This window comes from Diplotaxodon limnothrissa, linkage group LG7, assembly GCF_057381915.1.
Source record: "Diplotaxodon limnothrissa isolate DT_005_m linkage group LG7, D_limnothrissa_male_GT1.1, whole genome shotgun sequence".
Lineage (NCBI taxonomy): Eukaryota > Metazoa > Chordata > Actinopteri > Cichliformes > Cichlidae > Diplotaxodon > Diplotaxodon limnothrissa.
Genome location: NC_140602.1, coordinates 57,428,612 through 57,442,423, shown reverse-complemented (window position 1 = coordinate 57,442,423; position 13,812 = coordinate 57,428,612). Strand labels below are relative to the sequence as shown.

The following is a 13,812-nucleotide window of genomic DNA, read 5'->3' as shown; positions in this document are numbered from 1 at the left end:
AGCGTAGTCTCTCCAGTACATTCATCATAAGGGACATGAGGTCAAATTGATAGTCATTGAGCTCTTAAGGTGCTAACTTTTTCTTGTACAAAAGTCGATACATCAGACATTTCTTTATGTATTTTGCATATACTTATATACTTTTTGACTGATGTTGAATATAGATATTTAGTTTTTAACTGATACCACTTGTATATAACTTGGCCTCTGGTGTTGTATCTATTTTATTACTATTACTATTATTCAACATTATTTAGTTAGGCTATATATTTTAGTTATATTTTACTTAAACTTTACACATACTTTTGACTGGTTTGATAAAAAATGTCAGCTCAATTCAATTTTATTTACATAGCATTTAAAAAGTAATAAAAAGAAAACCCAGACAGTCAAATTAATCCCTAAGAACAAACACTTGGAAACAGTGGAAAGGAAAAACTCCTTTTTAACAGGAAGAACGTGCCAGAGGGTACAGGGGCAGCCATCCACTACAACTGGTTTGGAGTGTGTTGAAAGAGAAGAGAGCAGAGAGAGAGACAAGGCAAAAGGCATGCTGTGGAAGTCCACCAGAGATTGGCTGTAACTAATGATTATATGTAAAGTGGTGTATAAATACACAGAAAGTAAGAAGAAGTAAGTGATAAGGAAATGCTATTCATAAAAGTAGAGAGGGTGTCTGTCTCCTGAATGCAATCTGGTAGCTGGTTTCTCAGAAGAGGGGCCTGAAAGCTGAAGGCTCTGCTTTCCATTTTACTTATAAATGCTCTAGGAAACACAAGTAAGCCAGCAACTCGTGCGAGAAATTCTTTGTTAGGGTGATATGGTATTATGAGGTCTTTAAGATAAGATAGGGCTTGATTATTCAATACCTTGTATGTGAGGTGTAGAATTTAAATGGGATTCTGGATTTAACAGGAAGCCAGTGAAGGAGAAAAGGCCTTTCTAGTCCCCGTCACTACTGTTACTGTAGCATTCTGTATCAATTGAAGGCTTTTCGGGGAGCTTTTAGAACAACCTGATAATAATGCTTTACAACAGCCCAGCCTAGATGCATTAAATACAGAATCTAGTTGTTCAGCATGTCTGTGAGACAGGATATTTTATTGCGCAAAAACAAGAAAGTTCTTCATATTTCAGATGATACTAGTGTTAACAATAGATTGACCCTTTTTTAGGTTAATTACAAAATTAGCAGAAAAAAATGCAACCAAATATAGCTATGATTGTTTTCAGGAAAGGGATGGATAGTTTATAATACTCACCAAGTTTTGTTTAAAAACATATATTAATACATAAAATTAAAACAATACAATAGTTCAACATTTAAGCCTGGCCTAAAATAATTATAATCATTCTTTTCCCTCTTCCGCTCCCATCGCTGGCTGCGTCACTTCCTGGCCGAGCTCTGCGCTCTGACTGCAGACGGAAGGCTCTCCCCTGTCTCGGCAGATGAAACCGGTGTTGACACTTCGACGCAGGCTACAATGGCGACCGAAGTGAGGCAGGAGCTTACACAACTGATGAACTCAAGTGGATCTCATAAAGATCTTGCTGCCAAGTATGTAACGTTAGTTACGGAGAACATCACTCGTTAAAAACTGCAACAGAAACTGCTAGCTAGCAGCTGGTCTGCACAAAGCTAAGCTAATGTTAGCTGCATTAGCCAAACATTCAGATAGAAATGCAATCAGTCTGTCAATGTTTGCTTTTAGGTTTTATCCAAAGTGCAAGGAACATAAAAGGAGTGACTACCCACATTAATTGTTGGTAAAATAATTATGAGAACTGTATATTTTATCACCAAAGCTAACTAGCTAACTTGCTGCTCTTTAGCTACATATTTGGTGCAGAGCACAACATAGCTTTAATACAGTTTGAACAAAGTGATACTTGACTAGAAAACTGCCAGGACACCCTTTGCGTACGTTCTTACCATCCTATAAACAACCATTTTATTAGGAACACCTGTGCATTTTATTAAGTACAACTGTACTGTAAAGTCTACTTTTGCAATTTCAGTTTTCGTCAGCATTGTCCAAAAGGTGATAAATCTATTTAAAAATCTTTTAGGTCCTGTTATATACGTGTTTGTATAAGAAGAAATTGTTTACTGTATCCACAGTATATGCTGATAGTTAATTAAAGTGAAAATATTTAAATACCTGTTTAATAAAGGGAGGTTTAATTCACTCAAGCTTAAATACACTTGTTTTTCACAGAAGTCACAATCAAATGCATCAACTTCTCTTAAGTAAGGGACCACAGACTGATTGCTGTAATTATATGTGAACTGGTGTGTGCATAGTTCTGTTATGTTCACAGCACTTTAGTGACATGTTGATTACAGATTTATTTATGAAATGATATTTACTGAATGGATTGGGTACTTTTCCCTCAATTTTGGTACTTTTTTTGGTACTCATTTCAAAATAATAAATTCAAAATTTCCTCTCACAGAATAAGTCCATACTTCTCAGTTTGTACATTTTGTTATTTACTTACAACATTTTAGTTGTGTCACAGTGTCATCATAGTGTCTGTGATGTTCTGTCATAGTGTTCTACAATATTAAATATTAATTGTAGACTCTTATAGGTTGTGACACAACATCTGTTAGATGGTGCAGTTGACAAATGACTGTTCAGTCTTTTACAACCAAGCAGTCAGGGTTTTTTTTTTAAACTATTTTTTTAATTCATAATAATATATGATGTTTGTTATATCATAAGGGAATACAGTATACATGGGATTATGTAATTTCTCCCACAGATTTACAATCTGTTTCTGGTGAGGGAGGGTTTTAGATGTGCTTTAACAATAAATAATTGATGAATATAAATATTATTGGCTGCTTCATCAGTGAGTCTCTTATACTGCAAATGACTTTTAGTTATGTCATCCTGGAGATTATTTGGGTGTCAGCGGGCCTTGTTCTGCTCTGTAGCCTTAGTGAGCTCATTGTAGCATCACATGGGCAGCCATTAATATACCTTGCCCAAGTAAAGTTAATCTGTGGGAAAACACTGGGTTTCATCCAATAAGCTAAAATGTATTTGTGTTTCATATTTAAGTTTTAATCCTTCGGTTTTCTATGTAAACATTTTAAACTTACCAGCAAAGTTGGAAGGTTTCTGACCGGTGAAATCTTTTGCAGATATCGACAAATTCTGGAAAAGGCCATTCAGTTTACAGATGCTGATCAACTGGAATCCTTGAAGGCCTTTGTAGAAGCAAGTATGGTGTGCCTGTATTCTTCTGTAATATCTGCTTATTCTACGTCCTTGGTTCATTTTTCAGGAGCATGTCTTACTATTATATTTTACATTCTTGCAGTGGTCAATGAAAATGTCAGTCTCGTCATTTCAAGACAGCTGCTCACTGATTTCTGCACACATCTGCCCAACCTGCCTGACGCCACAGCAAAAGCAGTGTATCACTTCACCTTGGAAAAGATCCAGCCGAGGGTCATTTCCTTCGAGGAACAGGTAAATTTGCTCCAGCTCTCTGACGCAATGTAAATGGAGGTAACCATTCAGGCAGTTAAGCTTGAGTATTGTCACTGCAGCGCTTAACTGAGTAATGTTCCTCCATCGCCTTAGGTAGCCTCAATCAGACAGCACTTAGCGACCATTTATGAAAAGGAGGGAGACTGGAGAAATGCTGCCCAAGTTTTAGTTGGCATTCCCCTCGAAACAGGACAGAAGTAAGTAAACCATTGTCACACGCAAGTCTTGATGGTAATTGTGTCTTTAAATCCCTGTTTCTTTTGTTTGTTTTTTAAAATATCCCCTTCAGGCAATATAATGTTGACTATAAGTTGGATACATATCTGAAAATTGCCCGACTTTACTTAGAAGATGATGATCCGGTTCAGGCAGAGGCCTACATCAACAGAGCCTCATTGCTTCAGAATGAGTCCTCTAATGAACAGCTACAGATACACTATAAGGTACATGATCTCTTAGTGATTTCATAGTTACATAGTCTTATCTGTTGTTTCAGTGAAGCTGTGTGGATAAGTGCTTCTGCTGCTCTCATTAGGTGTGCTATGCCAGAGTACTAGACTTCAGAAGGAAGTTTATTGAAGCTGCACAAAGATACAACGAGCTGTCTTATAAGTCAATTGTTCATGAAAGTGAACGCCTGGAGGCACTGAAGCATGCTCTGAACTGCACTATATTGGCCTCTGCAGGTATAAGCAGGTGTTACATTTTCAGAAATAATGTAATGAGAACTAATGGAAAACATATAAAGGCATACTACTGATTTGCGGTTTTCACACTCTTAACCAAAAATGGTGCAATATTTTTTAGGACAGCAACGTTCCCGTATGTTGGCTACTCTCTTTAAGGATGAGCGCTGTCAGCAGCTGGCTGCTTATGGTATCCTGGAGAAGATGTACCTGGACCGCATCATTAGAGGTAACCAACTACAGGAGTTTGCTGCCATGCTGATGCCTCACCAGAAAGCCACCACAGCAGATGGTAAGCTGAGATACTGGGTTTTACACAGTGAGAGAAATCCTTATTTTCTCCACCCTCATTGAATCAGCTGGTGAACCAGCTGATATTCTTTCTGGTTTTGTGCTCCCTTCGTACTGTGAAACATATTTCTAGACACACTCTTAACTGCAGCTATAATGCCAATGCTATAGTTGACTTGGTCATTGCTCATGATAACTGAGGTCAGCACAGGGCTGTAACCATTTATGCTGGTGCTTGAGGGGCACTCTACACTTAGGTGTTGCAACACAACACCTATACTTTCTTAACTTTGATCTGTTTCAGGCTCCAGCATCCTTGACAGAGCTGTGATTGAACACAACCTCCTATCTGCCAGTAAACTCTACAACAACATCACTTTTGAAGAGCTAGGAGCATTGCTGGAAATCCCCCCTGCAAAGGTGAGATATGAATTGGATTAATGCTAAACTTGTATAAGAGCCACAGTTTTAGTTTTATGCTTCATTGGGAAGTTATAGAACTACTGTTGATAATAAGTTCCTGTTTTCCATAGTGGTACACACAAACTCTAGTTTCTTCTTTGTATCTGTAGGCTGAAAAGATTGCTTCTCAGATGATCACTGAGGGACGTATGAATGGTTTCATTGACCAGATTGATGGCATTGTACATTTTGAAAGTAAGTGATGAAATTGTTTATTTGTATGTTTTACAAATTTTATATAGGTTTATATAGGTATAAGGATTTGACCATGAGATTTTTAGGAACCAAAACACTTGATAAAAGTAATTTAAAGTTGAAATGTATAATTATTTATATATTAACTCATTGTTTATTCATTGTAAATAAAAAATTACAGATTAGCAGATTTTATAAACAGAAGATATGGATAAAATTGCTGTAAAATTATTCCAGAACAATTTGTGTCAGTCTGTGTGTTTTTTACAATTGAAAGCTAATCCTTAGCCACAGTAGAGCAGGCTTTCATGTAATACCAATATCTACCTCAGGATGGTATGGTGAGTCAATGTACTGCCCAACATCAGAGGAAGAAGTGGAAGCAATCAGTTTGTTGTTTTTTGTTTTGTTCTTTTTGCTATGTGCCAACTGTCTAACATTGCTTATTGTGGAGAACTGTGGCCGGAAAAGGTGTTGCTGTGGCAGGAGGATGGTGCACTTAATTAATGTAGCACTAGCTACATTAATCCCTGTGACATTATTTTGCAGCATTTACAGAATAAGAACACTGGTTTAGGTCGCTGCCCCACAGCTCTGTGCAGACACAATGGGTTAGAGAGGAAGAGATTCTAACTCTAGCCAAAATGAACTGAATCACTGTTATCTGTATTCACAAACAATAAATGACTTGGATATAATAAACTGCGCACATAAGTGGACAGAAATTAGTGTACGTTTTAAGTAAAGGTAAGTAAAACACTTTAAGTATGTTTCTGGTGAATTAATTACTACTTATTTAAACAGGAGGAATAAAACACAGATTAGTTGGCTAGTCTAAACCTAAGGGCACACAGTGGGAGTGGTTAAAATTGAGCTCACTAACATTAAATACACAGACACATTTTAAGAACAAGGATAATGTGCAGAGGTGTAGCAACCATAGAGACATAAAGTTAAAGAGCCATATCATGAAGCTATGGGAAAGAGTTTCTGAAGCAAGGTTAAGGAGTGGGGTGACGATCAGTGAGCAGCAGTATTGCTTCATGTTCAGAAATGGCATTATAGAAGCTTTGACAGTGTTGATTGAGAAGTATAGAGAACGAGTTGCACTGTATTTGTGTGGCTCTAGAAAAGTCTGTGACGGGATTCAAGGGAGGAACAGTGGTATAAGGAACTCAGGAGTGGCAGAGCAGTACATGAGGGTGATGCTAGACATGTGTGGGGACAGCGAGACAGTGGTGAGGTAGTAGGAGTGGGAGTTACAGATGGGTTCAGATAGTGAAGATGGATGAGTTTAAATACCTTGGGTCAATTATTCAGAGCAATGGACAGTGCCGAAGAGAGTGTAGGCTGATGGGTGTGAGGAATGAATCTTTACAAGATGGTAGTGAGACACTGCCATGATATGTTGTATGTTGGAATAGCAGTTTAACGGCAGCTGAGAGGAAGAGGTTGGATGAGGTTGGTGGGAGACAGAAGGACTCTAGCCAAAATAACATCTCTGATGGAGTCTCCCACCCCATGCATGTAAGTGTTGCTGAACTGCAGAGCTCCTTCAGTGGCAGACTGCTGGATCCTAGATGGATGAAGGAGCGTTTCCGCAGGTCCTTCCTCCCTGCAGCTGTCAGACTGTACAATCAAAACTGCTCCCAACAAACATAGATATTTACATCAGTGCTGTAATTTGCACTAATCGACCAAACAATTGTTATAACTTGCACATTACTTTTCTCAGTTTATATATAAAAAAACCTATACTTTAATCTTAATAACTGTACAGTACTCTGTTTTTGTAACTATTGTCCATGATGTAAATATTTTTTTCTGTAAAAATTTTGTGTGTTTCTGTTCTGTGTCCTGTTCGGTTTGAATATGTGCTTTTATTCTGCTGCTTTTACAACCAAATTTCCCCTTTTTGGACAATTAAAGGATTATTCTATTCTATTGTATTCTCTGTAGGGGTTTGTGACAGTGGCACTAACAAAAAGATAGTTGGCCTGTGGCCAAAGGGGAACACGTATTGTGGTTTTCACCATGGTTCACATGCAAATAGTCTTTGTTTTGAAAGGAAAATGCACCTTCTAATTTTTTTCTTCTGTCTCTGGCAGCCCGTGAACCCCTTCCTACCTGGGATAAACAGATCCAGTCTTTATGTTTCCAAGTCAACAACCTGCTAGAGAAGATCCGTCAGGCTGCTCCAGAGTGGGCCGCTCAGGCTATGGAAACCCAGATGACCCAGTAGTATTCCTAATAGGATCCGTCAGCCCACCCTGAAAGTTTTGTCTTGCTTCTCCCCAAAAAGACATTAAAAAACACCTGCAGTTTAAGTAGTAAAAGCACTGTGGAGATCCTTCTGGTACCAGCATGACTTGTTTGAGATGTGGCATCCATGTATTTATAGGGCTGTACTGTACATTCAGGTGTAATTTCATGTTGTTTACATGTTAAAAATTTGGATATTATATTCAGGTTGTTGACATGTTATAGGGTCAAAAATAAGATGCGCACAACAAACGCATTCTGTTTTTATCTTGATAATACAGCTATATCTGTCAAGTACTTCTTGATTTATCACTTGGCCCACACTGAATGAATTTCAACAGAGTATTAAACTTGGAGCTGAAAGAAACTGCTCATGATCATCGTTTGATTCAAGGTCGCTGTCTGCCTCAGTGGATTTTCCTTTTTGTCATTGACAGTTTAAATATGAAGACCAAATTGATGAAATGCTATTTGAGTTCACTTTTCAGCATCTGTACCAATTTTCTACTCAGGATACATGTTCTGGAAGCATTTTAACAAAAGTTTAGGAGTAGATATCGCTATACTGAATGATACAGACAGTTTTTGAGACAAAAATGTTTTATGGAGATTCAGTGGTATAGTGGTTACCACATTTGAAAGATCGCTGGTTCAACAGGAGGAGATATAAATCCAGCTTGTGGGAGAAATGCGGTAGTGTACTCATGCTGGCCCCAAGCAGCATGGGGCCACCGCCTCTGTTCAAAGATGGTCGTTCACAGTGGACATAGATGGCTTCTTTCACTCCTCTTTGACGCCATCTGTCCTCTCTTTCTAAAATGTGAACATTCGCATTCTGGAAAGAATGACAAAGGTGGTGAACAGAGGCGGTGGCTTACGACACCGACCGTCTGCCATCTATAATCCAGTTTTGAGATCCATTAACGCCCACTCGCATCTTGGGCCATTTGACCTCAGTAAATTACACGATAGGATGGGGCTAGATTTCACAATAGGTTAACCCGAAACCCTGGGTGATCGTGACCTACACCCGTTTTCAAACCTTGGCTCGTGTGATTAGGTAGGGATCAATAGGGGTCCCTGACCCTCTTAGGGTTTAAAATCTGGGACTCCTAACCTATTGCTCTTAGAACTGAAGAAGCTTCTCAGATGAGAAGTGAAACATCTTCAAGAAACCTAAAGAAGTCCAGACACTTTTCTTTCCTAGCTCCTTAGACTACGTTGACCTGGACGACTGAGAACCTTCAGACATATTTTCAAGATGCTACTGACGATAAATCGACTTTGGGAAGTCGTATTTTTAAAGCGCAAGTCTTGGTTTTTAAATCTAGCCATTACAAAGAGTCAGATGATACTGTACACCCATATGGTAGGCCTGTCCTAAAGCTTACTCTGCTTTATTGTTTTTTTCCCCCCGACACAGTGCCGTTAAAAAAATATCACTTTGCAGATTACTGACATCATAGACAAAATAAGTCATTTTCTATAGGGATTTTACCCCCTAGAAAATTGCTAGTTTCACCTTTTATAAACTTCATAAAGCAGATCAAATATTGTAGACATTGTTGTGTTAGTATAATATTTAAATTTTTTGTGGAAACTGTCCTAGGTCTGAGCCACAAGAAACAAAATTTACAACAGGTTTGAAAATACTGTAAAGAAAGGTCTTATTTCATTATTCATCATGATTGGGGATATTAATTATGATTTCCTTTGGTATGGGATGATGTCAAAGAGTCTGATCTCAAACAGTCCTGATAAAACAGAGTCCATCCAGTTATTTTCTTCTGGTTATCCGTGGCTGGGCCACAGGCCCAGCAGCCTAAGCAGAAAAGCTCAGACCACCCTCTCTCTAGCCATCTCCTCTAGCTTATCTGGGGGAGCACCAAGTTCTTCCCAGGCCAGCCGAGATATAATCTTTCCAGCGTGTCCTGGTGTGGCCTCAGATGAACTACAAAATGGCTTATTATACCGTGTCATTGTTAATTTAACAAAAATTAAACTGTTTGATTCGTGATTCATTGTCTTTCTGCTTTGTTGAACTTGTTGTCTGGAACAGGCTCCACTAACAGCAGACTTAATCGAATAGAAATGAAACTGGATATGAAGTGTACAAATACATTCATACAAATAGATGGAAAAAAGAAAACAAAACAGCACCGTTCAAAATGTAAACAATTTCATTAAAACAGTACAAATTCTGAAGGAACAGTAGTGATAAAAGAAATGCTGTGCTGCAGCTGACTAATGATTAACTGACTAGAAGAGGTTCATGTGATTTTCCCTGTGACTGGGGCAGCTGATACACAGGAGGGTAATCATTTTACAACAAACAGCACTGAGGTGTGCACCATACTTTTCAAAGTATTTAACATTTTTATTGGAAAGGGATGGGTTAATGCTTCACCAGCACTTTATCTGGAGTATATAGAGATAACAGTAGCTTTTCCATCAGAACATCAATGCCATTAATATTTTGTAAAATACATTTTAGAGAGTTTACAAGACTGTTACTCTTTCAGAAAATGCCCTGCTCCTTGCGCCGGTTGATATCTCTCTTCAGCTGGCAGGTGGTGCAGACGGGGCAGCACATGGCCATCATAAAATCGTTACACATGGAGCCCTGGAAACACACGCAGTAACTCTTAGAAGGTGCAGCCTCAACCTCAGTGAAGGGAAGGGAATTAGGCTAATGACACGACCAGAATTTATTTATATGAAAAACCAGGGTTGGATTACAGACTTGATCAAAATGTAAGTGTACACATGCTATCATGCTGTGTTTGCATCAAGCAGAAAGTTGAATAAGTATACAAGCAATGGAAAATTGATCAATGCACTAAATTATATGACATTCCTGCTTCAGAGCCTATATCAGAAGCATCAAACTCAAGACCCAGGGGCCAAAATTGAAACAGCAAAGACTCCAATCTGGCGAAATTTTTGGACTTTTAACTGTGTTTTCATAACTTTTCCTGCTAATAAAGATCTCCCACATGGCAATTTATACAACACCAAAGGGTTAGAGTTAACCCTAAACATCCTATTTTCACTGCTATGCACTACTAGAAATTTCTGTGCTTATTCCAGTGTTGTTGTTTTTTAATCAGGACATTTTCTATTACAGTATTAAGATAAATGTGAGCTGTCTGTGGCCCACAATGTACAGTGAGTTTGACATCCATGACCTAAATGAATCTACGTTGCAATACTATGGCTTAAACAGGGAAGGAAAAAAAAACATAATTGGACAGAACCACATTATTGTTTTTAACCTTTGTTTCTCTTAATCTTCGAATATATTTTGATTAATCTTGGGTAACATGTTAAAAGTACTTGTACTTTTTACATGATCATTTTCAGACATTTAGTAATTTGACTCTGACAGCATTTTCAGTTTTTCTCTTTTTATAATATAGGAGGAACATATTTGACTTACAACATGATGGTAACAACTTAATTATTAGTTACATACAGCAGGAAATAGGCTGTTTTCACTCACAGTGAAACAGGTAACTAAAAGACCACTTCTTTGGTTCTAAAAAGGCCTCAAATAGACTTAAATTGGCGAATCCTGCAGAAAGCTTGGCTACTGTTCCTGTTGTCCACTGAAAACTTACCTTGATGTTGTATTTGGTCCTGTAGACGCTACGGATGGGCATGCCCAGACCACACAGGCAACACTCGCCCATGTCACTGGCAATGGTACAGCCGAGGCAGCAGTAGCACCAATAGCCAAAGCAGCCTAAGGCAGGGAGAAAGTGTGTTAAAGGAAGCACTTACAACTTAAATCCATTATTATTGTTATTGTTATTGTTATTATTATAAGTATAGCCGCTCTTCATACATTCCATTAAAATATCCATTCCCAGTTAATTTTTAATATAACTGATAAGGGAAAAAGATCCACAGTCCTTATTTTACATGAGAAAATGCATTCAAGTTTCACCAAGTTTCAGTGGTTTGGTATCCATTTCTTGTCAGTTCCTTAACAGCCCTGAAACCTACATTCATACATTCAGATAGACATTTGAACATAATATATTTACTTAAAATAAGGACTGAGGGTTTGTTTCCACCACACGAACATGTAGATGGAGCATTACAAAGGCCAGTATGAACAGAAAGAAAACCTGCTTTAACTGTTCTTTTCTTAGGTTTGAAAAAAAAGTGTATCCAATTATATCTTGCTGCAAATGCTGTCTCAACTTTGTGCATATTTTGAGCTACAGAACCAGTAAAGAAGGTTACTCACAAATTCCAATGTCATCACAGCAATCTAACACGCCTGTCTGGAATTCAGAAGTTTCATATTTGCCTGGTTGGTTGACCACAGCCATGATCACGTTAAAATCTTCTTTCTGTGGGATGAAAAGGGGTTATAGTTATTGTTTGAATATTGTAGTGTTCCTACTGGTTCATATTTCTCTTTATTATTCTCGGTGCTTCCATATATGTTTTGGCTTTACTACTTCCACATACTTCACATACACATACTTCAAACAGCATTCAAACTATAAAATGCTCTCAAATTATTGGGATATTACTATAATTTAGCTTTTTCATCTTGACCATTTTGATAAAATCCCTGTTTAACTTTTATCGCATTATGATGATTCTTTTAGAAAATACATGTGCTGCTATGCAATTAAGCTACAGTGTACCACTCTAGCCTTTTGAATCTGTTCCTCATGTAAATGGCCTGTATTTGTATAGTGCTTTACTTAGTCCCTAAGGACCCCAAAGCGCTACATTCAGTCATCCACCCATTCACACACTGGTGATGGCAAGCTACATTGTAAATGGTAAATGGCCTGTAGTTGTACAGCGCTTTTATTAGTAACTCCTAGGGACCCCAAAGCGCTTTACACACCCAGTCATCCACCCATTCACACACACATTCACACACTGGTGGAGGCAAGCTACAGTTGTAGCCACAGCTGCCGAATGTAGCTACTACAATTGTAGCTACATTGTAGCTACAAGACACTGGCGCCACCGGGCCCTCTGACCACCACCAGTAGGCAACGGGTGAAGTGTCTTGCCCAAGGACACAACGACCGAGACTGTCCAAGCCGGGGCTCGAACTAGCAACCTTCCGATTACAAGACGAACTGCCAACTCTTGAGCCACGATTGCCCACCTGGTCTGAACAGATTCTTCTTACTGGCTCGATTTTCAGTCTTCCCACACATATTATATATCAAAACAATGGATTTTGTATTTGGATTCAGAAAATGTGACAGAAGCCTACAGACAGAAGCATCGGGTTAGCACGTTGTTAAAGCAGGACATACAAAAGGCGTCATACGTTTTGTAACATGGCTTCTGAGTTACAAAATGTTTGAGAGCAAGTCAAGGCAGTTTTCCTTTCTCAGCTATTTAGTTGCCGTACTTCACAGGTCATATATCTTTAATAATTCATTTTTTAATTATACACTGTCAACACTCAGAGTCCCTTCTCTGTTCTGATCAAAATTAAATAGCCTGAGAAAGCATACACAGGCTGCCTCTGATGGTAGATTAAAACTGAACAGATTTAGCCCAATGACTGTACAGAAGGCACAGACTGTGACTGCTGCAGAAACACAGAGGCCACGCTCTCACAATCGCTGTTCACTCCATGCTGTGTGAGTGTGTGTCCAAATTTGTAAAAATTGTTAGGTATGCACTTTTTACCTTAGTTTTGTGCTGCTTTAGTTTGTCTACAGGCTGTTCTTTCTTGCTTTTCTAAATTTTCTGCCAATTTTTCACACTTGGACAACAAGTAGTTTTGACATAACTTCAGCTTGTTCAGCTGTTTTCAGCTGGCAGTTTTGCTCTTCCAATATTTTTGCTAAATTAGTTTCTGCTAAGTTATTACAATTCAGCAAATTTTCTAATATTGACTTTAGCTTCTCCAGCTGAATATTTTAGCTACACAGCATTCACACTGCATTTTTGCAGGAAATGCAAATTTTTCTAGTTACTTTTTTCATTCCTCATGGATTTGTTTTAAGGAGATTAATCTTACCAGCTGGTTGGACAGTTGAAGGATTCTGACCAAGAAGGATTGTCCAGACCATGAAGCAGCTTGAGCCTTTATAACATATAAGAGCAGGTGACTCAATCACCTTTGCTGCTGTGACGAGATAACAACAGCCACAAATCAGCCCTATATCTTTATGTTATGGTAATAAAACTTAACTGCACTGCGTGGTTAAGTCAAAGTCATAGACAAGTGGGATGTCCCACGTGGATCATATAATAAATTTAAAATGTAATCTTTTTTATAGTTTGCTTTTTTTTAATTTCAGGATGAACATTTAGAAAATTTCATGTAATAAAAAATCATTCAGAACAATATATTTACAGGCTCTGAAACTGTATTAATATTATCTTTTGAATAATTTGTGAATGAAAATATGTTT

The 13,812-nt window shown here is 38.1% G+C and overlaps 2 protein-coding genes across 2 annotated transcripts; one reads left to right on the top strand and one right to left on the bottom strand.

Annotated features, from left to right (window-relative positions):
- The first annotated feature begins 1,412 nt into the window (after positions 1 to 1,412).
- Positions 1,413 to 7,759, top strand: cops4 (COP9 constitutive photomorphogenic homolog subunit 4 (Arabidopsis)). Its single transcript, XM_085358512.1, has 10 exons — positions 1,413 to 1,558; positions 3,155 to 3,234; positions 3,334 to 3,485; positions 3,600 to 3,703; positions 3,796 to 3,949; positions 4,042 to 4,192; positions 4,314 to 4,484; positions 4,788 to 4,903; positions 5,056 to 5,140; positions 7,249 to 7,759. Exons 1-10 carry the CDS (start codon positions 1,485 to 1,487, stop codon positions 7,380 to 7,382), a joined length of 1,221 nt encoding a protein of 406 aa, XP_085214638.1. The 5' UTR covers positions 1,413 to 1,484; the 3' UTR covers positions 7,383 to 7,759.
- A 2,161-nt stretch (positions 7,760 to 9,920) lies between these two features.
- Positions 9,921 to 11,742, bottom strand: plac8.2 (placenta associated 8, tandem duplicate 2). The gene is made up of 3 exons (XM_085358511.1): positions 11,658 to 11,742; positions 11,023 to 11,147; positions 9,921 to 10,025 (listed from the first exon to the last, which is right to left on the bottom strand). Exons 1-3 carry the CDS (start codon positions 11,740 to 11,742, stop codon positions 9,921 to 9,923), a joined length of 315 nt encoding a protein of 104 aa, XP_085214637.1.
- Positions 11,743 to 13,812: the final 2,070 nt, after the last annotated feature.